The sequence below is a fragment of the Penicillium hordei genome, assembly GCF_028827395.1.
Source record: "Penicillium hordei strain IBT 12815 chromosome Unknown utg000006l_segment0_segment0, whole genome shotgun sequence".
Classification (NCBI taxonomy): domain Eukaryota; kingdom Fungi; phylum Ascomycota; class Eurotiomycetes; order Eurotiales; family Aspergillaceae; genus Penicillium; species Penicillium hordei.
In genome coordinates this window covers 3,752,629-3,775,186 of record NW_026623147.1, presented here as the reverse complement: position 1 = coordinate 3,775,186, position 22,558 = coordinate 3,752,629, and the positions used below count along the sequence as shown (strand labels likewise).

The 22,558-nt window shown below is 45.9% G+C and overlaps 11 protein-coding genes across 11 annotated transcripts; 2 read left to right on the top strand and 9 right to left on the bottom strand.

Annotated features, from left to right (window-relative positions):
* Window positions 1–341: 341 nt before the first annotated feature.
* N7537_012052 (uncharacterized protein) lies at window positions 342–1,080 on the top strand (the record flags this gene model as incomplete). The annotated part of the gene is made up of 2 exons (XM_056903106.1): window positions 342–415; window positions 477–1,080. The coding sequence occupies 2 exons, from the start codon at window positions 342–344 to the stop codon at window positions 1,078–1,080; spliced, it is 678 nt and encodes a 225-aa protein (XP_056748393.1).
* Window positions 1,081–1,394: 314 nt separating this feature from the next.
* Window positions 1,395–2,234, bottom strand: N7537_012051 (uncharacterized protein; the record flags this gene model as incomplete). The annotated part of the gene is made up of 1 exon (XM_056903105.1): window positions 1,395–2,234. The coding sequence occupies one exon, from the start codon at window positions 2,232–2,234 to the stop codon at window positions 1,395–1,397; it is 840 nt and encodes a 279-aa protein (XP_056748392.1).
* Window positions 2,235–2,738: 504 nt separating this feature from the next.
* On the bottom strand, window positions 2,739–3,365 carry N7537_012050 (uncharacterized protein; the record flags this gene model as incomplete). Its single annotated transcript, XM_056903104.1, has 1 exon — window positions 2,739–3,365. The coding sequence occupies one exon, from the start codon at window positions 3,363–3,365 to the stop codon at window positions 2,739–2,741; it is 627 nt and encodes a 208-aa protein (XP_056748391.1).
* Window positions 3,366–5,567: 2,202 nt separating this feature from the next.
* On the bottom strand, window positions 5,568–6,185 carry N7537_012049 (uncharacterized protein; the record flags this gene model as incomplete). The annotated part of the gene is made up of 1 exon (XM_056903103.1): window positions 5,568–6,185. The coding sequence occupies one exon, from the start codon at window positions 6,183–6,185 to the stop codon at window positions 5,568–5,570; it is 618 nt and encodes a 205-aa protein (XP_056748390.1).
* A 423-nt stretch (window positions 6,186–6,608) lies between these two features.
* N7537_012048 (oxidase ustYa family protein) lies at window positions 6,609–7,931 on the top strand (the record flags this gene model as incomplete). Its single annotated transcript, XM_056903102.1, has 6 exons — window positions 6,609–6,906; window positions 6,993–7,151; window positions 7,230–7,348; window positions 7,416–7,494; window positions 7,607–7,701; window positions 7,827–7,931. 6 exons carry the CDS (start codon window positions 6,609–6,611, stop codon window positions 7,929–7,931), a joined length of 855 nt encoding a protein of 284 aa, XP_056748389.1.
* Window positions 7,932–8,135: 204 nt separating this feature from the next.
* N7537_012047 (uncharacterized protein) lies at window positions 8,136–9,752 on the bottom strand (the record flags this gene model as incomplete). Its single annotated transcript, XM_056903101.1, has 6 exons — window positions 8,136–8,205; window positions 8,267–8,353; window positions 8,408–9,065; window positions 9,117–9,239; window positions 9,543–9,632; window positions 9,686–9,752. 6 exons carry the CDS (start codon window positions 9,750–9,752, stop codon window positions 8,136–8,138), a joined length of 1,095 nt encoding a protein of 364 aa, XP_056748388.1.
* Window positions 9,753–10,376: 624 nt separating this feature from the next.
* Window positions 10,377–11,564, bottom strand: N7537_012046 (FAD-dependent oxidoreductase; the record flags this gene model as incomplete). The annotated part of the gene is made up of 1 exon (XM_056903100.1): window positions 10,377–11,564. One exon carries the CDS (start codon window positions 11,562–11,564, stop codon window positions 10,377–10,379), a length of 1,188 nt encoding a protein of 395 aa, XP_056748387.1.
* A 1,383-nt stretch (window positions 11,565–12,947) lies between these two features.
* gua1 (GMP synthase (glutamine-hydrolyzing)) lies at window positions 12,948–15,926 on the bottom strand (the record flags this gene model as incomplete). The annotated part of the gene is made up of 22 exons (XM_056903099.1): window positions 12,948–12,984; window positions 13,044–13,102; window positions 13,178–13,330; window positions 13,388–13,561; window positions 13,612–13,653; window positions 13,715–13,726; window positions 13,786–13,800; window positions 13,854–13,882; window positions 13,962–14,005; window positions 14,054–14,130; window positions 14,179–14,210; window positions 14,262–14,649; window positions 14,696–14,724; window positions 14,785–14,857; window positions 14,906–15,030; window positions 15,084–15,148; window positions 15,206–15,214; window positions 15,272–15,311; window positions 15,368–15,400; window positions 15,450–15,573; window positions 15,720–15,743; window positions 15,882–15,926. 22 exons carry the CDS (start codon window positions 15,924–15,926, stop codon window positions 12,948–12,950), a joined length of 1,629 nt encoding a protein of 542 aa, XP_056748386.1.
* Window positions 15,927–17,349: 1,423 nt separating this feature from the next.
* On the bottom strand, window positions 17,350–17,909 carry N7537_012044 (uncharacterized protein; the record flags this gene model as incomplete). The annotated part of the gene is given in 2 exon segments (XM_056903098.1): window positions 17,350–17,795; window positions 17,810–17,909. 2 exon segments carry the CDS (start codon window positions 17,907–17,909, stop codon window positions 17,350–17,352), a joined length of 546 nt encoding a protein of 181 aa, XP_056748385.1.
* Window positions 17,910–19,982: 2,073 nt separating this feature from the next.
* On the bottom strand, window positions 19,983–20,327 carry N7537_012043 (uncharacterized protein; the record flags this gene model as incomplete). Its single annotated transcript, XM_056903097.1, has 2 exons — window positions 19,983–20,147; window positions 20,208–20,327. The coding sequence occupies 2 exons, from the start codon at window positions 20,325–20,327 to the stop codon at window positions 19,983–19,985; spliced, it is 285 nt and encodes a 94-aa protein (XP_056748384.1).
* Window positions 20,328–21,988: 1,661 nt separating this feature from the next.
* Window positions 21,989–22,390, bottom strand: N7537_012042 (uncharacterized protein; the record flags this gene model as incomplete). The annotated part of the gene is made up of 2 exons (XM_056903096.1): window positions 21,989–22,203; window positions 22,267–22,390. The coding sequence occupies 2 exons, from the start codon at window positions 22,388–22,390 to the stop codon at window positions 21,989–21,991; spliced, it is 339 nt and encodes a 112-aa protein (XP_056748383.1).
* Window positions 22,391–22,558: the final 168 nt, after the last annotated feature.

Sequence of the window (22,558 nt, the reverse complement as noted above, 5' to 3'; positions counted from 1 at the left end):
CTTGCAAAAGATGACCCGGACTATAATCCATCGTCAAACTTCCGGCCAAACAATGTCACAGGCCTGAATCAGCTCTATACTTGGGTTGGATCGTACGTCTCATCTATTGATTCACACGAGCTAGTTGGCTGAATATGTATAGTTACTATAACGGGACCACAGAAATCGAACTGAACCCAACAATGGGATATTCGTCAAACGATACAGTATGTCCAAGTCACAGAAACCGCACCACAATCCTGAAATGGGACTCGCTCTTGGCAATTACACAACGAGGAACATACAACTCCGGCATAAACCCAGCCAATCTATGGCTAATTCTGCTCCCGCCAAACCACAACATGTCCGACATGCCATATGAGATGGATCTGCTTCGCCACGGCACACCTCTCATGTACCCCGTCATGTCGTCACTGTGAGTCCCCTACAGCCGTACCGTTTCCCTCTTCTTTCAGATCCAATCCTGACTTGAGCAGCCTTACGTGGAAGCACCAGGAGAATAAAACCGTCCCCGATCATTTCAACATGACTACAACCAAAAGTCCCAACTCTTCATTTACTCTCTCGGGAGAAATGCATAGCGACCTAGCCCCCTATGACAGAAGCGCATCCTGGCGTTTAAACATCGACATGCTTCCGTGCAACATATCCGAAGAATACGGCAATTGGAGCATGAGTGTTCCCCAAGCAGAATGGTGGGACACGGAAGACTGGGATGGGTTCGTTCTACCAAATGTGACGGTAGATTTCGACGCCCATACGTCAAATCTGACTATGGATGGGGCTTTCTCTGCGTCTCCATTCATGCGATCAAATGTGTCGCGCTACTGGTGGGGTGACATGCTTTCTGCGGAAACTATCCGGGGTCCTATTCAAGTTCGCTTTAGTGGTGTTTTGGATGCGTATAATTCGGATATACTCGATGTCAATTCGACGGAACCGGCTTGGCTACGGACTGTCGGGTTTGGGAATAATTCGTTGAATATTGCGGATTTGTCGAATCGTGGGTATAGTCTTCGATCTACTCTGTGGGGTGCTTTTGTCGCTCCTTTATTTGTTGGTATTATTGTTTATGCATAGATGAAATTTTAAGAAACTTTGAACAGCACCGCGGCCAGTCCGTGGATTAATCACGGGTAATTTTTATGTGAATAATTTGCCTCCAGGTGGGACTCGCGGAGTTATTCAGCATCCCTCGTTATATAAAAGTAATTCTTACGATATGTGAGTAGCTGGCCACGAGAAAGAAGATGTCAAATTGCATGGAAACATGCGAACTGAGTTGATTCCCGCTAAAACTGACTTCTGAACAACTATCTAGTTCTAACCCCTCTTTGTGAGCAAGAACTGCGAGAAACCCCCTTAAAATGAACACCCTTGGTGAAGATTCTGGTTTACTGTGCAGGCAGATCTTCTGTGACTGTACGTTTAGCAGGAGCTGCAACTGGAGCCATATCCACTTGATCCAAAGGGAGTTGCTTGGCTGGGTTCCGGAAGCAGTTCTCACTGGAATGACCGGCTTGGCGGTTATGGAACTGACAAAAGAACGGCAGATGATTAACCTTAGCTAAGCTAAAGTTGTGAGCTTGATTGAGAGTGTTGAGGCGACGGTCCTCGGAAACGACAAAGTCCGCAAAGGTTGCTTCAATAGTTGTATCGGTGGAGACTTTCGAATTGAGGAAGCTGTCGAGCCATGGGTGTACGGCTGTGTTGACGCTGACGGCGTTCAAGAAATGGTAAAAGATGAGAAGAGGCGTGAGCTTTGTCGAATTGCACTCTTGGAGCTCGCCGAGGGCCATACGCCACTCGTTGACGAATGCCTGAGGCCTGTTGGAAGTGTACGTGGTGTTCATAAACCTAAGGAAATTGGAGAAGCCAGCTTCGTAAGACCGGGCTGCGAAGGCGCGGTGGAGGTTGGCGTATGCAGTGCGTGCATTATTGGCGTCGAGAATGTAGAACTTGATCGTCTGGTGGACCGTGGCGTTGAGTAGCGGGAGGAGGTAACGACTGGCAGTATTCCACTGGGTACAAGCCTCGACTTCGATAGGAGTAGGCTGTGTGGGGTCGACTGCCCGGGGTTCGCCCCAGGCGCCAGTGAGAAGTTCGTAATATCGAAGGTCGCGCGAGTCGAGGGTCCACTTGAGTGAAGTAGTCCACGTAGAAAAGTTGGACTCACCCACAAGAGTCGGAACAAGTTCGAGGAGGGTTGGCTCAGCGAAGCCCATGGAGGCCATTTTAGTGATCAAATTCAGAAAAGGAGAGTTGATAATGGCTGTACGAACATGGAGTATTGATAAAAGAAAAGAATGAAATTGGGAGTGGTGGAAGTTCTATGCCGGTGCAGCAACAGGTCGAAGCTATAAAAAAAAAAAAAAAAATTCAGACAAACAAATATGATAAAGAAGGAGCGATAAAGTGCTTATCACCTATAAAACTATAGGAACAGAAATGCCGAAGTCCATGGCGACTTCCTTGAAGGTGACATTGGGAGAAACTATTTGCCGCATTATTCCTCACTATCTAATATGGACACAACTCGGTAGAGAAAATGATACATCGGTTTTAAACACACATCTGGTACAAAGAATATATTAGACAAATATGGCAGAAATCGAGTCACTTTGAATTCAGATGCAGTCTTAGAGTGTATCATCCTTGACTGGTGTCTCAAAGGTGAAAAGGACATTGTATAAATAACGTCGAATATTGCACATGGATCCAATCTCAGACAGCTGCGCCTAGAAAGAATGCCTATTATTATCTCTCATTTCGAAGTAAGCCAATCCAAAATCGTCCGTCGAATCGAGCACACTGTGGAATGCATCGGGATCCAAAGAAGCGAGTCCACGATCTTCAATGCCTTGCATCGGTAACTGAGTGCTAGCCTCCATGGTGGACAGGGAAGAAGGAGAAGCACCTGGTATTGAGGATTCCCCTATGCTGGTTGTGCGGATCATTTCACGATCATCTAATGTCGCCCCTAATCCTCCTAGCAGTTGATTCAATGGGGATTCATCTGGAATGATTCCCGTTGTAGCCGGGGTGTAGGTGGTGCTCTGGTCTTCAATGCTCCCATGAGCCAATATTGATGAGTCCAGCATATGATTCAATAGGACTTCATCGGGAAGTGGTGCCCTTGTTGCTACCGGGATATTTGATGTTCCCATGCTCCCCGGATGATCAATAATCCCTTTTAATGAACCCAAAAATTGGCTGAACAACAGCTCATCTGGAACTGCAGCTGTTCTAGCCACCGGGATATTTGTGGCATCGTTCGGCGCACTATTCGATTGACAGCAACATGAGTTGCCGACTTTAATTTGTCGTTCCCGCGTGATCAATAAAGTGACGCATTCCATAACCATGGCTTGAAGCTTTTCGTTCCTCCCATAAACAATATTCAGCAAATGCTCCAATGCCTTTATTCGTGATTGTAGTGCCTCGAGTTCAGATTGCTGGCGCTGGCGATGTTTCCGCTGTGATTCGCGTAGCTGTGCACGTCTCTCCTAGTTCCCGCCAAGCATCAGTAAGGATCTACGGAGAAAATAATTGAATAGGTCTTCAGCCTACCTCAGAAGAACCCATTTTCAAAGTGAAGATAAAAAAAACCAGGGGTAATTGGTGTGGTAGTAGGCTTACAATCCGTACATCGCGCGTGTATTAATATCCAGATAACACATACCCCCTCGCAGCTAATGGCTAGTGGTTATGAGCTAAGAGCAGATAAGCAAAGTAGCGCTATATCGCCATTTATGCTGCTACCTGCGCCATTGCTTAAAAGTCTCACACTGGAGTGAAGTGGGGCTAGAGGTATAGTGGATGCCGAGGCATTCGTATCACCGGCAGGTCAATTTATGAGAAACGAACCTCCCAGGAATGTTGTACTCGACTAAATTCTCATCATAAAGGACGCCTATTGGGCCTTAGTTAGCACAGCAAAAATCGCTATTGTTATAGTGTCCACCTGCTTTAAGGGTATTATCTAGGTGACAAAACTGGCGCAGGGAATGGTGTGAGCCTATTGCTTTCTCCCCGCCTTTTTAATTTGATATCCAGCCACGACATACAACGTGGATACGAAGAAGCCCTATCTCATATTCCCTTTCTCAAAAAAGCAGTATTTATACGCTTGTAGAGTGGAGGACGGAACATATCTGGACTCCGTATAGTGAACTGATTGATTTAGACTAGTATACCTCACGCTTACCCCACTTTTGACCAATCTAGGGAACAAGCAACAAGCCGACGCCAGGAAAAAAAAAAACCTCAGGAGTACAGCGTAGTTAAACCTTAAGATTGCGTGGTTACTGGCTAGCTATAATATTCAAGGAGCAGGGATTGTATGTTTCACTCAGGGTCTCTGAAGCCATTATACTATTCAGGTTAGGTGGGCCTCATCCACTTGACTAAACGGGGAAATGGTAAAACGAGTTTACCCAAAGACGACTATGATACATAACCAACTACATACTCTACAGCTCGGTAACTAGCCTAAGACGCTACTCACCGCCACTACTAAAGTATTAGGCTGCATGAGTTTAGTGCAGATTTCTCGATATAGTTACCGTTTGCTTGATGGTGTCGTATAAAAAAGGTACTTGTCCAAAATTCTTGTAATTTATCTTATCACAATAACGAGACTAAATATCTTGGAAATAAGTAAACATTTGACCCGATCACTTCCACAATAATACTATATTTGAACTAAACGGGTCGTTGGGTTATATGCAACCGGGGCCCGACGGTCCGCGGCCAAGAATGAGGGCCCGCCACAGCGGCTGCGGTGGTGTGAGGAATACCGGGGGATGTGGGGGCCCTGGCAAGGGGACCCCTGTTGGACCCGGCAGATTCAGAAGAGAATTGTGTAATTCTGTGTTGTTATGGAATTGGCGCCTTAGGCTCTAAACTCGGAGATAGTTCGGGAGCTTCTCTTCTCTCCCGAGCTTCTACATTATCACATCATGTATGATCAACACTTGTACCATCAACCAGACCGGCTGGCTCAGTCGTGGTATTAGGTCGATTGATGAGTTGAGGCTGAACCCTATTCGGTGCTTGACAGGGATCTCCCGGTTTTCCACTTTCCCTTGAGAAGGCCCGAGCGCTGTGCAGATTCACGAATTACTCCCGAGGTCCATACTCTATCCACTTCATACTAGTTTGATCCGCCTTCTTATCTCTCTAAAAATAATCGATTCAATCCAACCTAGTTTCATTATTTCATTACCGCCTTTCCTTTCTCTAAAAATGCGTTTCTAATCATACGCTATACTTCGACTGAGGATATTTATAAACAAAGTAAGTACTAGACAACTAATGCTTAAAGTGGAAATACTCAAGCTCTTCAACACTTCCAATAGAAATATTCTAACCTAGTTTTAGACTAGCATACATCTTCTCCTCCAAAATGCTTCTCCAATCCCACAAAGGACCTGAGGCCACAGTATTCGGGATGTTTCAACCGCATGAATAACCCCCTTAGAGTCAACTTGAGGACAGATGCGAGAGAACCAAGATGCGGTCGCTTTACCGCTGAGCTCAAAATTCAATGGGAAGCCAGTGTCACTTTACTTGCTGTAGATGGATTCCCGGTGCTCGTAGTCGTCTCCATCACCGCGCTTGATGTAGATAGAATCCCGGTGCTCGTAGTCGTCTCCATCACCGCGCTTGGCGTAATAGATGTGCTCTTGCTCGTAATCATCTCCATCGCCGCGCTTGCTATAGATGGAGTCCCGGTGCTCGTAATCGTCTCCATCGCCACGCTTGCTATAGATGGAGTCCCGGTGCTCGTAATCATCTCCATCACCGCGCTTGGCGTAATAGATGTGCTCTTGCTCGTAGTCATCTCCCTCACCGCGCTTGTTGTAGATGGAATCACGGTGCTCGTACTCATCTCCATCGCTGCGCTTGCTATAGATGGAGTCCCGGTGCTCGTAATCGTCTCCATCGCCGCGCTTGCTATAGATGGAGTCCCGGTGCTCGTAATCATCTCCATCATTACGCTTGCCGTACATGGATTGCTCGTGTTTGTAGTCATCACTGGGGCTGCGGGTATAGATGTGTGATTGCTCATAGTCATCTCCGTTGGTGACAGCGCTAGTTGATTCACCAGCCTGCTTGACAATAGGCGAGCCAGCAACGGAAGAGGCCATCACGGCGGCAACAAGAGCTGCAGTGATCTTCATCTTGTCGAAAGAAACTTGGAATTTTTCGGAGCAGGTTTGGATCTGAGTGGTGTTGGAGAGATCTTGTTCTAGAGGGTGATCACAGCCTATTTAGATGGCATGAGAAAAAGGCTTTGTTTTTAGGCCACGGATACATAAAATATCTGTTGACGATATTGTTATTGATTGTTGACTCAACAATCCTCTTCACCTTATCAGCCAATTGGAAGTATCTTCACCTCTCCCCCAGACTTTGCCTACTCTGGCCTGATTATGGGATGTTGACTAAACACGTCCATATCTAATCTAAACATTGCACCACTAGCCTGATCCTTCGAGTCTGATACCCTTTACCGATTCTTTTCGCATTTTGTCATAATTACTACGTCTGCATTCAAAACATCTCTCCTCATCTTCACTGCCATCTGCGCATATCTGACCAACATGCGCTACCCCGAGTGGCTCGAAATAAGAACACCAAAATTAAATGATTCATTAAATTCGGAAGATGCAGAAGAAGACATAGATCATCTGCTACCTCATCACAACAAGAGAAATGATAATGGGATTGACTTTAACTCTCAACAAAAACCATATGGGCTTCTTTTCACAAGAGTTGTCGTCAACCTTCTCGTGGTGCTTATCGCATTAGCGGTCATGATAATCTTCCTTCTTTTTCAGATTTACATGCAAGATTCAAAGTGTTACGGTAAATTTGAAAATGGCTTCGACACTGATCTTGGTAAGTTATGGCTGTTCCATGTCCAAGTGCTTGCACATTTGTGAAACATATACGATTATTAATACTGGTTCTAATAAACAACCCAGTCGCTGCCAAAAGTCAGATAGAATTACAGCAAGTGTTGTTCACTGGTGGGATTCACTTTCACCCCAATGGAAGTGTATATATAAAGGACACACCGGGGCCGAAGTATGTGGGTACCCCATCGCCAGAGATTGACAAGGCATGGGATGACTTGCTATATGGTTAGTCCGAATACAGAACTTGGGAAATTAGCTTCCCAGGCTGAATATTTAACAGCAATTTTATTAACCATCTGACAGGCCAAATTGTGAATCTACCGGAATCCGATGTGCCCGATGTCAAAGATAGGACATTCTTCCGCACTGAGTACCAGGCCTATGAAACCGGGTTGGATTCTGTTCATCAACTGCACTGCATAGTACGTCCACTCTCTCCTATATCACACTGTTTACTTCATGATGGAAATAACACCAATGGCATATTAGAACCAAGTACGGAAGGCCTTTTCACCAGAATATTACCCTACCTTAGACTTGAGTCCGCACGGGACAAAGATTCACATAGGTTCGTCTTCATCCGACTTTTATTCTGTGCAATTGTTCGAAGCTCTCTTCAATTTTTTGATACCACAAGTCCGTTCCCCTGTATAACGAGCTGACGTTTGACATCCACAAAGACCACTGTTTGGATTATCTTCGACAGAGCATTCAGTGTAGTGCAGACATGACACCTGTTATCTTGTACTATGAGCCCGCGATCAATATGTCTCTCGTAAGTTTTGGCGTTTTTTGATAGAAACAAAAGGAAACTGCTAAGTGAAGTAATGTCACAGCCCAACTTCGAACAAGTTCATACATGCAGGAACTGGGACAAATTGCATGCCTGGTCTGCTGCAGCTGCGGATGCAAGCCCTCGAGACGATGGACATGGAAGTCACCATGGCCATGCAGGTCATATCTAAGAATGTGATGGGGCTTTCGATTCCTGTCATTGGGTTGTAAATTATGAAAGCTACGGTCTTAGAAAACAATTCTTATTCGAAGAACTATAATGCGTATAATTTTGCTCTCTTAGTCTAAACAAGGACCTGACACTGCAGTGCCCACGCCTTTGACGATATGACTAATAAGTGAAAATCTTACCCGCGAGTTCCCTTTTTCCTGTCCATATTGCTTAATCGATAGGACGATCCCCTTAAAGTTCACTTAGATCGTAGCTTTAACAACAGCACTGATACTGCGAGCAGTGTGGTCGATATTGGAGCTGTTGAGCCCACTAAAGGAAAAAAAACATGTCAGCTTAACGCGTACTCCCAAAATATGCTCTTGAGACATACGCGATAGAGATTCTTCCAGAGTCTTGAAGATACACATGGTACTTGTCCCGGAGGAGAGTGACTTGTTCGACGGACAGTCCAACATATCTAAATAAGGTCAGTATGATGAGTCTCCCAAAGTTCGATCTTGATAAGGCATACGAAAACATTCCGTTCTGTTCAGTGATATGGCGCCAGCTACCTGGGGTTTCCAATTTCTCCAATGCTTCCCTTAGCACAACCCGACGGTGCTTGAGTTGGTTTGCCATGTCGCGCACTTCCTGTCGCCATTGGCGCTCCAAAGTCTCATCCGATAGAATCGTTTCGACAATCTTCGCCCCGAAGTCGGGTGGTGCGCCAGACTCTGATCGTGCAAGTAGACTGAATTGCGCTTCGATATTCTTTCCTGCTTGCTCACTTGGAACAAGAACCGAAATAATCCCAACACGTTCGCTGTAAAGCCCAAAGGATTTTCCGTATGTTGAGACGAAAATAAATGGGATTTCCTGCTCGGCAAACAAGCGAACGCCTGCAAGGTCCGCGTCAATGTCACCTGAGGCAAATCCGGGGTATGCGGCATCGAAGAAAGCCAAGTGACCGCGCTCCGAGAAGATGGAGGCTAGCTCCTGCCACTGCTCTGGTGATGGATCACATCCAGTTGGGTTCTGGGCTCCAGACTGGAGAAGAATGACGGATTGAGTTGGCAAGGATTTGATGGCGTCTGAGAACTTCTCAAAATCAAAGGTGTTTGTCTTGCTGCTAAAGTACGGCAGAAGACTGGTCTTAATCCCTGCAGACTGGAATACGTAAGGATGATTCACTATGATCTGGTCAGAATTACTTTCGTATGTATCATGAAAAGGCGACTTACACCAGGAATCGGTCGGAAGAAAAATCTCGGCGTTTCCAGTCTCATTCCATGGTCCATAATGCTTTTTCAACAGAACTGCACCGACATGGCATCCGCCACACGCGCCAAGAGTCTGGGCTGATACTATTCTAAGAAGGGAAATCAGCTCTTGATCTGTTTTGTAAGGGACATATCACGCTTCTTTTACCTTTTTTCACGCAAAAGACGGTGGTCGGCACCAAAAAGCAGCTTGGAACTCAGGTCCCTATAGGGCTGGGAACCAACAGCGGAAGCTCGATACTCATGATGCCAATCAGGATCATTGAATATTCTGCTTTTTGCCTGTAATATAAATATCCAACATTTAGTGATGTATTGCGGATTGTAGAATGGTTTTGGGAAGTCATATATATACCTCTTTCACGCTTGGCTGCGAGTATGCCTTACCTTCGTCCGTTTTGTACACGCCCACAAGGAGATCAGTTCTGTTGGGATCAGTATCGGCTCGGAATTTCCCAACGAGAGCTGCGAGGCCATCTAAACATGCTTTCTTAGTTTAGGTTTAGGAATGTGTCAATTGTATTATTTACCTGCTGCTCGGGCCGCTGGGACACCTTGAAAAGGATCTGGAAACGGAGTTGTTGTTATGCTACCCATTTTGTTTCTGCTGATGAGCGGGGAAAATGGGATTACTGCTAGATCTTATAGCTGCGGGGAAATATGTGGCTTAGAGTAATATTCATCCAGTAGCACGTTATTGATAAAACGCCATCATGTCGCAATATTAGAAATGTGTCAAATACTCTATTAGTATATACTATCCCTCCATCAGCAACCATTACCATGATCAACCTAGTAGCGATATCGGCCTTGTTTTCCGTAGAGGTCCGAAAATGAATAAATAAATAAAATAGGTGAAACATAGAGCGCCCTTCAAACTGACACAATATGGGGAAGTAATTGAGTCACTAACTAAGCCTGATTAAACGGGTTGAAAAACTATATGCACAAGAAGGTACAATACTAGGTGTTTCTATGTACAATCCACATTAATAAAATCCGTATTCGCGTCTCATATGCCTGATGACCGTGTATGGTGCTCAACGCCGAATGCCTTATCTTTAATCATTTAGTGCCTTATCTTAGCATTAACTAACTAAATAGTGTACACCACATATTGTAACTCATTCGGCGCAGAATAACTTGGCCCCATGGCCCTATAAAATGATGCTTTTTATGCCATACAAAAATAAAAATTCCTAGAACAGAACATGAACAGAATCAAAAACCACCGAGCCTCAACTGCCATACCAGGTGATTACACCCATCCGCACTGAAGTGAGTTTCCATGTTTTTCACTGTCTTTTGGGCAAATTTCTGCCCACGAGGAAATAGCTCGCGCTCGTATTTTTCAATAGCCTTGCTCAATGATGGAAATTTGCCCATTTTCAAAGATACAAGGGTATTACTAAGTTCCAGTGCGTCAAGCATGGCTGCATTCACACCAACTCCGGCAAATGGGGTCATCAAATGGGCGGCATCTCCCAGGAGAGTCACTCCAGGTCGTGGATCCCATTTGATTCCGACAGGAAGCATGTAAAGTGGGCGCGGAATCAATTTGTCGGTACTTTCCAAAATCATTCGCTTCAACTCAATTGCGGAATCGTTGTAGTATCGTTCTACCAATTCCTTGCGGGCAATATCAGGCTGCGTCCAATCAATGCCGCAGTCCTTGGTAAACCCCTCCGGCACCCTGAGGCATGCGTAGGTCCGGATACTACCATCCCCTATCCTCTGAATTTGGATGGTTCTGTCTGCATCGAAGGAAAACAGGCTACCACGGCCGACATAATCTACCATCCAGGGGTGATTCTGGTTGACGTCCAGCGCCCACAACTCAATCGCCGTGATTCCCGAGTAGAATGGCTCGACATCGGTAAGTAGCTTGCGCGTATGGGACCAAGCCCCTTCTGCGCCCACGATGAGATCAAAATCTTTTGCCACGGATCCATCACGGAAATGCAAGTCCCAGCTGTCGGTTCGTTCGCCGGGAACAGCGCTGGCGAGTGTTTTGTCATAATGGACGTTCCTCCCATCCAGATTCTGGAGAAGGATCTCCTTTAATTTTCCACGGTCGATTTCTGGGCTATGGGACATACTTTTGTCATTGCGTACAGGTGGTTGCGACGTGTTTCCATCCCAGAGCACCACGCCATCTTGCTGGACCACTTTGAGAACATCGCCTTCGGGCCGTGCATGCTGGATAAATGCATCCCATAGACCGGCTTCGCGGAGCGCTGCCTGACCTGTCTTTGGATTCAAATCCAAAGTACCTCCTTGGTCCCGTTCGTTGGGGAATGCATCATGTTCAAAGACTGAGAAGGGAATGCTATTCTTTTGCAAAATATTTGCCAGGGTGAGACCAGCAGGTCCACCGCCGATGATGGCAATCTTGGGTAAGGTATCCATGTTTAAAGGTTATAATTACTGAACTAAACCGTGCACAGGCAGATGATATAAATAATATGTTGGTTCTCGGCCTTATGGGGTCGGCTCGGAGTTGCGTACATTCGGCGGTAATTTGTTGCTCGGAGATGTACATATCGGGACGGTGATGCAAAATAACTGAATGAGGAAATTTATCGGGGTTTAGCAAGAGACGGTAGATGATAGAATGTAGAATGGCTGTGTGGAACATAAAACTCCAGACCAATATCCTTAGATAGGCACTGCAGGCTTGGAAATTTGATCCCGGACACTAGAATGTTCTTAGCGGGAGGTTCGGGCATGCAGTTCGGAGATGTGGGAACGCAGATCAGCACCATGCCGATCACCATGGTTTCTGGGATACGCTTTGCCTTCGGCGTCACTATATTATTATGCCGCTCAGTGGTGCGACGATCCAGAGATGTAGGCAGAAGGCATGCAGCATAAAATAGCACATACTTTACGTCAACGAACGCAGCCCATAAATCCGTCTGCCTTGCTTATTAGACGGAGCTTGTTTTTCCTATTGGCTATCTTTTCAAAATTAGATTTATGTTAAAGTGTCTTTTTAGCCAAGTTATCCCGAGACTAGATCCTAAAATGCTGCATATTCGCCGATAGTACCCAATGTTACCCCAGCCGAAAAGGACATCGTTGTGAAGAAGCGCCGTATTTCTGTATTTGCACGTAGTGACCTTGATATGCTACTATGCGGTCTCGAGATCAACAACGTGGTCCTGGCCCGCATTGCAACCGGAAATTCGGTCCTACTGTACGCCAAGCTTTTGATTTTGAAATTAGTGTGCGTATCTTGCATGTCCTGTTTGGATTCAGATTTAGCCCCGGGAAGTTCAAAAATTACTAATCGAAAGTATTTCTCCGGGACCTTATCGTGTCATATCTTCAATGGAATGGATGGCAGGGCGTTGACCTCTAGTTGGAGTCGTCAACACCTAAAATATGGTGATACTTGGATTTTGATATGGAGTCAAAAGATTCGTTGTTGGGACCTAATAAACACCAGCACTAGCAGGGTACTGTGGCTATTAAAGCATGTGTAATAGTAATCGAGGCATGTTAATCCTTCTGCCATTCTAAAATGAGGCATCAACTATCCTCTAAACGGAGTTTTGAACCCTGATTTTGCTGTAAGTCTTCGTACAGTGTGCCTGTCTAGCAGTCTCTGAACGCCATAAAATTCAATTTCTATCGTCATGACTGATTGTGGTTTGTCCCCTGATGTGTTTACAGTCTTTCTCCCCAATCATATCCCCATTTTGGTCTCAATCAGATCATTCGAGTCTCGTCCCCTTCGCTTTCCCGCAGCGTAAGTGATCTGTATTCTGTCTCCCTTCCATTTGTCGCCTATTCGAGCTCAATGGTGCCAGGAGGCTTGGATGTTCTAGGAAGACGATGTTAGCATAAGGCTCGAGCACAATAGAGGGAATGACTTCTACTTACAAATCATAGACAACACGGGCAACGCCCTCGACCTGATTGCAAATGGTGCGAGATACATCCTGGGGTAGACAGGTCAGTAAATGTAGGAGGGAAATGGTACTAGCCCTTTAGGAGTATGAGGATGGGGTGCTCACCTTGAGGAAGGAGGTATCGAAGTCAAATATGTCTGCGCTCATGAAATCTTTAGTACGAACGGCGCGGAGAATGACGATGTAACCCCAAACTCGCTGATCACCAAAAACACCAACACTGCGATTAGTATCGAGACCGGCGAAGGCTTGAGAGATCTAAGAGAGAATAATTAGCTTTCACCCGTCTTCGCTTTTGTGACTCGCTCGACTTACCTGGTCGTAAAGGCCGGCCTCCTTGATCTTGGTGATGAAAATGTTGTCGGCCTTGCGAGCGATCTCCACTCGTTCCTTGGTAACGTCGCCGAGGATGCGAATGGCAATGCCAGGGCCCGGGAAGGGGTGACGGTTGACGAGGGACTCGTGTATGCCGAGCTGGCGACCAATTGCCTACAAAATTTAGTAATTGAAGATACAATTCAATGTTAGGATTAGCATACCCTAACTTCATCTTTGAATAAAAGTCTGAGGGGCTCAATCAGCTATAGTAGAAGTTTCATTAGCATTTGCGTTAATGAAGAGATAGATGGGCAGTAGACTTACACGCAAGCCTTGCTAAACGAGCCATGTTGGTCAGTAAGTAAATCAAACGATACCAGGCTACTTCGACTTACGCCGTTCATCATCCGCTATATACTGATTAGTTAAGGTACGTTTGGGGAGGGTGGGGGGTATTGCTTACCTCAGGCAGACCGCCAACGTTGTGGTGAGCTATTTTCAGGTCAGATTTTGTCTATTTTTGCATGACTTATGCCATTGGGGCAGTCCTCTGCTCTCTTGGCGTGCTTACTCTTGATAGTGGCCGAGGGCCCGCGGAAGCTCAAAGATTCGATACTAAAATACCATTAGTTTGGACTTAGCAGTTAGATTAAAACGACTTACACGTCGGGGTATAATGTTCCCTGTAGGAAGAATTCCACCTTCCCGGAGTTAGGGGTATTCTCTGCTTCTTTCTCGATCTTGGTCCTGTTAGCCAGCGAAAGTCTCTTAGAGAAGATCGAACGTACCCTGATAGCCTCTTTCTCGAACAGATCAATAACTTCGATATTGTCAGTTCCATATCTCAAAGCCATGACAGCAAATTACCCACAAGTCGACCCAATGATTTTCCGCTTCTTTTCGGGGTCAGAGACACCCGCAAGACGACTCATAAACAGCTCGCCAGCCTCAACAACGGTGAGGTTGATGCCGAGGTGCTTTCCGAGGTTAATTTTGACCGTCTCGCACTCATTCAGACGCATACATCCGGTGTCGATGAGGATGGCTTTGAAGCGATCTCCAATAGCCTCGCGCATTAGAGCTGCTCCGACAGTGCTATCAACGCCTCCGGATACAGCGCCGAGTACGAGAGCTCGCTCACCAACAAGCTCTCGGATACGAGCGATCTCGAGCTGGGTGAAGTCGCCCATTTTCCAATTCGGCTGAGCTCCGCAGATATCAACACTGAAGTTACGGAGGATCTCGGTTCCGCGGGGTGTCTAGATAGTATTAGAGGATGTAGTGTCAAGGGGTCAAGTGACGAACGTGTTCGAGTTCGGGATGGAATTGTACGCCTATATTTTTTTTAACGTTAGCATCTTACTAGGCCCCAAGACAGACAGCTTAAGACAAACCAAAGATAGGCTTCTCCTTGTGAGCGATGCTAGCATACTCGGAGTTATTAGTGGCACCAATGACCACGAAATCCTATTAGAGTTAATAAAAGTGGCCCGGAAAAGAGCTCATTTCACTGACCGTAGGCAAGTTAACTAGCTTGTCATAGTGGGACATGAATACAGGAATCTCATCCCCCAAACCAGCGAAAAGCCGGTCGACATTGCTATTAACCTTAGTGATTGTGACGTCGGCGTGACCATACTCTGCGAGAGAAGTGTCAGAATTGATTTCAGATAATGTTTCAAAGGTTGCAAACCTCGTGCCTCTCCGCGGGCAACATTCTTTGAGTCGATTCTCCACGCAATCTCCTGGCAGCCATAGCTAGGTGAATGGGATTAGTGCCAGCGTTATACCTGGGTGGGCGAAAGCAAGCCATACCAAATACCACTATAAAGCGCGTGTTAGTCAATTTAAGATTAAACAATAACCAAAAAGCACACTCACAGGATAGGTACGCCAAGGTCAAAAACAGCGGGGTCAACATCTGCGCATATGAATATGAGCATAGGCAATAGGACATTCAGGGGACGAAAACCTTACGGGGTGAGCCCTCATCGTAGACGGAAGCAGGACCTAGTAGTTCAGTCAGACCTCGGCATAAACTATGCATATGACTTCATACCTCCAGAGAAGACAATTCCTTTGGGCTTCCATGTCAGATCAGCGATCTTAGTGGTACACGGAAGTAGCTCAGCAAAGACACCGAGAGCCCGAAGCCGACGTAGGATAAGATGGCTCGTTTGAGACTTCGACAATGAGTCAGCATTTGCCATTGGAAGTAGTTTCAACAGCCAGGCAGTAGAAATGAACCTCCGTTATCTGAACGGGACCGAAGGAGTAGAGGGGCAGAAGGGCAGAAGGCAGACAGGCAGAGGGGACCGCCGATACATACGCCGAAATCGAGAACGAGTATAGTCTAGAAATTTAAGTGTTAGCCAATCCCTTCCTTGAAATCGATCGTGGCTGCACAGCCATAGAAGCAAGTTGGAGAGCGAAGACAAGTGAGTTTTAAGCCTGCCATTTTAGCACTCCGGAGGAATATGTTGGTACGTACGTCAAAGCTGTTGTGAGGCGCTTCGTCCTTGACGTTAGGAGCCATTATGATCGTGGTTTCGGCGTATGGAGAGGATTGGCGGGGTTCACAAAGTCAGAGATAGAAAAGAAAAAAAAACTGGATGGTATATTTACCGCCTCCTAAATAGGATACCGCCTTTTAAATGGTCACTTGTGACTTGACAAACAGTTTTTAGTACGGCAGTACCCGTGGCAACGCCCCACACCCCTCAATCCGGGGTCTCTCGAGGGCGGTCTGGCCTAGGTACATTGAAATCTTACCTAGTTATGTGCTTTCGAACAACGGCTAACTAACATGTATTACGTTGATAACCACGTTGAAGCCTCGAGATCAATAGATAGTTAAATAGAGGTAAAAGTCATTCAAAAAATAGTTGAAAAATCTGCAACACCGCGCGATTAGAAGAGTATTTACTGGGTCCATGGTTCGTCAACTATGAGCCGATTGTTATGAAGTTACTCCCTCAATCGGACTATGTTAAAATGCGGTCGTCAATAACGGTAATATATCATTGGATATGACTACAGTAAACATTTATCTCTTGGCACCTATACACATCCGTTATGCGGATTGCTCACTATACGGATATGTGATGCTAAAGCTTGGAGCAGGTTAGTGATGATACGAAAGTAATACACTGGCTGTACTTATAGAGTGTAGAGGAGAAATATTTCATTTCACGCCTCCTTTTCCTAATTCTATAGGACTATGGCTCTCATACATATTGGACCACGATAGATGAATCTTTTGGATCGAGGGACACATTTAGTTCTTTCCCAATGGCTCTAGGCACTGTCCTTACCCACAGAAAATTAGTAAATTCATTTCTAAGCAAACACTTATTTTACAATTATTTCATCAGTCTTAAGTTTGCACATTTTTATGGAATCAGGAAACAGTGGAGATTTAATATATGGAGAAACAGTGTATCAGATTCCTAACGAAAGGGAACGGACAGGGAGAGAAGGGAGAGAGAGAAGTGAGAGCCAATCTATCTACTACCTACATATATGAAAGGCAGGTTCTGTCGAATTTGATGTCTAAGGCAAATAAACACTTTTGCCTGGCAGATCAGGCACCAAACATATTTTACCAACACATACTTCAGCCGCTTTTCTGCTTCGTGGTTTTCTTTCGCTAACATGGTTGGCACAACCACACCATGTCTTTAACAATCAACGAAATTCTCGAGCCATAGCACGGGCCAGATGCCGACGATCTTCTTCACTCGCAGACTCAGCGCGCCGATCGAGTGTTGACAGACGATACGAAGAGCTTGGTCAAATTGAATTGTGGCATGCATTTGACTCGTTCAACATTTCCTCAAGTCCCAGGATGCGCACCTTGCTAGATATAAAATTCACACATAGGTGGCAGATGTGGCTCGCCGATCTCGCCCGCGTCATATACTTGATTCCTTTCATTTCTTACTCAATCTGACCGCACTCTATCGCCGAGCATAGAAATTAGAGATATTATAACAAAGCCCATGAGGACGCTCATATGATCTTTCCCACTCATCATCCTCGCCCATCTTTTGAAATCCTTCCAGCCTCGCATCACACAAAGCAACCTTCATCCACCCAACATCCTTCAAAGTACAACCTTCGACAGCCTCATACCCATCATCAAGCAGGTCGCCCGGCTCATCTACATCTTCCAGATCTTCCTGGCTGAAATATTCGATAGACTCAAGCTTCCACCACCCATACAGCATATTCACGAACGCATCCTTATTGATGCAGTCGTCAACAGGTGCCCTCAGAACACTCTGCAAAGACTCCTCATCAACAAAAAGACAGAACCGATACCGCGCCACCCGAAAATTAAAGTACCGAATCATATCAGGCGAGCCAGAGCTCGACTCTTGCTGAATAGCAGTCGTCGCCCAGTCTGGAAATGCTCACGGATAGTCGCCGTGCTTGCACCTTCGAGAAGTGCCCGGTCCTCGACAACGGTAGTCTGGAAGCTATCAAGCATGTCTAGACCATTATAGTTCTCGAGCATGTCGGAGATATGTCATCGGTACCGATTTAAAAATTCGGCCCAGTCGGCATCATCTTGATATGTGCATCGATAAATAGGGAAGCGCTAGGTGAGTAAGCTAGCTTCTTTTAGAGCTTTCTCGATGTGATCAGCGAGATTGTTGCGAGATTCTTTATCAGAAGTGCGCTTGGATGGATGTTGGGGTGGATCGGGTTTGGTTAATCGCGCCAGCGCTGCTAATGCTTTTTCATGGGTACTTGCTGAGTAGTCTGATGAAGACATTCTTTGAATTTGATGTTGATGTGCAAAGAGGGATGATTTGAGGGAGCGGGTGTTTCTGAGAGAAATTGCACTTTGCAAGAAGAAATTTGAGTTCCGGATCTGTGTCCTAGTGGATAACATAATTGGGAGATAGGAGAAAGGGGAAAGTGTCGAATTTGCTTGTTTTATGATCGTCTGAGACTCCCCTAGCGTGGCCCCCAATACTGCGCTTTCTTAGTAAGCCGGGCACCTGCAGGTGCCCAGGTGTGGTCCCGAGGCCCAGGGCTACCTAGCTAGGTAAGGTTACTACCTCGTGGACTTACCTACATATTTAGATATTAAGAACCCCAGAATAGAGAAAACATCCCATCAAGTATCGTAATAGGGCTTATCTTGTGTTGACTTGTATTAGCGAAAAGCCTGCGTATATATTTATAGACAAGGACATGCGAAAACAAAGGTGAGTGCAAAATCGCCCATCACGTCACTCTACTTCAAACAGCAAGGCTAACTAGATACGGTACTATAGATGTCTATAAAAATGTTGAACCAGAACAGACTCCCCATATCTTCTATGATTTCTATAACTCATCCATGGATGTGTATCAGCTGTAGGAAATAGGAAGCACAGTCAATCACTTATATTGCGAGCTAAAGGAGAACTGGGAGAGAGAGAAACAAAGAGAGAGGTAGGAGAAGCCTTCATCCCCACAAACAAACAGGCAGCAGAACACTGTCTCGACAACCTAGTTGATGAATTTGAGAATGGTGACACAGAACAAAAGTTGAGGCACGGACTAGGTCAGTATTATAAGCTATTGATAGGAAGAGATTCTTACTAACATATACCTATAGGCCAAATTGCGCGATATATGCTTGAGGGACGCCTGAAATATGGATTCTTAACCACCTATGAGCAAACAATCTTCCTACGAAAGGCGGATGTCGGTCGAGTATGGGGACTGGAGTATTCTCCAGTAATTTACCATCGCGACAGAGGAAGCACATCGGGTAGAACAGCGTCATTTTGTCAGAGTCTTTATCATGTTGGATTGCTAGCCCTCGCAGACTTAGCTTTAACACAGGGACAGGCATGTGGAACCAGGTTTGGACGCGTGACGCCTAAGAGGGGACCATCTAGTTCGCCACTTCTGTCAATTACGTGACTGTATTGTTTCCTAGCATAGAAAAGCAAAGATCAATGTGAGGCTTAACGGAACATTCTACTTCCTCCTTAGCTACCATTTCCAGCGTGAAGTATCCTTATCCCAGTCTTTCCATCTGACTTGAACGTCCGGTAAAGCAAGCTCAAAAGTCGCTATACGTTGGGCAGGCTCAGCAAAACGTCTGGGTTCACCTTTCATGGTCTCGCTGAAGCGACCGATGAAGTAGCTATATTGAATCAGTAAGTAAGCTAAAATAACGTGGTTCGCATACAGTGTTTGAGTCTCTCGGTGCCAAACTAGACTTCTTGCCCTAGGCACGGTCGGGTACCACCCATTCTCCTTCAGCTTGCTAAAACATTAATAATAATTAGATTCAGTGATAAAGAGAGAAGGAATATCGAACTTACGCAAGAGCGTTAAGAAAGGATGTACGGACTTTCTCTCTTTCATAGCTTTCAAGACCCCAAAATGGACCAGCGCCGTCACTATCGCCAAGGCGTATCCCCGGAACAATTTCCCAAACAAGCCATATGATGAACCCACCCGGAACTAGCCCTGAGCGATCCTGAGGACCGGTCTTGTATCCGAGGAGCTTTGGTGTGATATTTGAGCCCTTTTCAGTTAGATCGAGCAGGGAAGCTAATTCTTGCGGGGTCCATGACATGGCTTATTGGCCTCTGGTGTCCGCATCATCTATTTCAGTTGTTCGATGGGGAACTTGAATGTAGGCTCGCATAAAGGCTTTCGTTGCACGTCGTTGAGGATCACAACATAGGAATTTAGCCGAGGCGAAAGAACGGAAGCCATATGCGTTATTTTGCTCCACAGTGCCCTACGAGTTATGCTCGTTCAGATTCTCGAGGATCCTGTAATGGGACGAGAGGGGTCATACCTGATCGTCACACTCATTCAGCTTCTCAAGAATTTTCCACCGGGAAGAGAGGGGTTTATCAAGGGTGATAATAGTTCCAGGGGCGGTGCCCTTGCGGAACCAGAGCAACGAGGATGTCATTCGAGCTGCGTTGGATGGGTGCTGTGGGTATGGGGGGTGGGAGAGAATCGATTGGAAGGTGGATCGAAGCCTAAAGTAGAGGGTGAGGCTCTTATATGGGTCATATGTGGACCAAGACAGTCGAGATCTGGAGGCGGTCAGTCATATCATGGGACTAGACCTCCGCAAAGCCCATAAATGGGCCCGGACCCTAGGCCCACGGCCCAACCCACGGTGGGCTATAGGCTTAACCTTCAAAGCCCAACCCATTAACCTATAGTGGGCTCGAGGTATAAGCCTATAGCCCATCGATAGGCCTAAGGACCGGGCCCCAAACCTAACCTATTTGTGGGTTGGGTTAGGCTGGGATTTGGGCTTTATGGGCTCTGCGGAGGTCTACATGGGACTATCATAGGAGAAGGTCCGGCAGAACATCCATACACATAGTGGGAGATAATTATTAATTGAGTATTGACTGTGCAGAATATGTGGCTTAAGTACGGCTGAGCGGACGGGAAGCCCTCTTTTTCACATCCTATGGTCGTATGTATCATGTTAGGTGTGGGAGAGAATTATAGAGTGAAAGGGGACTAGGAACTGTCGATGGGTGGTTGGTGGCGGGGGATGAGAAGGGACGTAGTATAGACGGGTTGAGAAGGACGAGACCGCATTGACCTTCCCAGGCGAAGAAGTATGATTCTAGACAACGTTAAAGGGAAGGAAAGCATGGATTTATATAAGCTCGTGATAGACGCACAGAGAGAGAGAGAGAGAGAGAGAGAGAGAGAGAGAATGTCGGTGGGCAGTATCTATGGACCTTTTGGTCTCATAAGTGAACGCTAAACTAGAAGTTGTGAACCGAAAAGCGAGGGCCAACCCAGGTGATCACTCAAATGTAACGAAATAATCAAAACTCAAAATCAAATCACATCCAAATCTCCCAATAGCAGCCATATATCCCCCAACCGAAAGCTCCTGGCCATCTCGACTAAGCTGATGAACCGTAATAGTATCTTCGTCATCGCCAACCATAGCAAAAATGTACCTGAGGACACGCTATGCGTCCTTTATAGGATATATCCTACGAAGTACTCCCTGGCCTCCTACTCGCGCCTATTGAGTTTATGCTATACGCCTATATAAATGCCCGGCTGGCTATCGAACTACAAAATTATTTATACTACAGCGAGTCGGGTACTATATGCTAGGAGATGATACTCTTCCAAATCTGAATGGCTTTGTCCTTATCGCCCAAAAATCTATCGTATAGGTAAGCGAGCAACCTCACGAAGCATATGACCTCGATACTCCCTAGTTACATAGTTCTTTCTGCGATCGCACCTTGGTACACGCACTCCAGCCATTGCAGGTTGTTATAGAACTCGGCGAAGACGGCTACTGCCAAAGAAAGCTGGGCGCTGTCCCACCTCATCCAATCCCTGAAGTTCACAACGAAAACCTGAACCAAAACAGTACTACTGTCGTGATACTAGGCATTTATATCGATTGTCTTAAGTCCCTGCGTTATCCTTTCATATGGCGAGTATTGGGATGCAACCAGAACACGGAGAACAAGTGACACAGCGTCTGGGAGGTGAACAAAATGGTGCTAGCCCTGGTCCTCCCATTAAGCCTAGTTAGCATTAGGTTGGCCTAGAGTAACATGACCCGTGCCTTATCTATTAAAGCTTTTCAATTAACAGGCGCTGTGGTTTCGGAACCCGACTTATTGACCGGAACTTGCGGATGGCCTTTCGAACATAGATTGTGATATCTTCGATGTTCTTGTTAGCGTTGACATAAATGACTGAAATCGGCGTATCCAAAGCTTCAACTAGGTCGTCGTATATCTCTAGCGCCCCAAGGAGAACAGCTTTGATCCGAGACTTAATAGGATCTAATTAAGTCGATATGTTAGTTTCTACTCTCTACTAGTACAATCTCGTGCTTTAGTACTCACGGCGTACGAAGTCTGAGGCTAGCCTGAGAAACTCTCGACGGTCCTCAGACGCTTCAACCACACCGTCAAGAACAATGATCGCATTACTACCAGCTCCTTCGAGGGGATTGAGATAACAATCCATCAACAAAACCCTTCATACAGCCTAAATGGATTTATTGTCATCCGGCGAAGGACACTTGGTATGAATATAATCCCTATAGGAGGGTCCGTCCCGATAGATTTGGAACACGATATCTCTCAATATACGGGGGGACTTCCTTGTCTCGGGATAGGTAACTATATGTTTGAA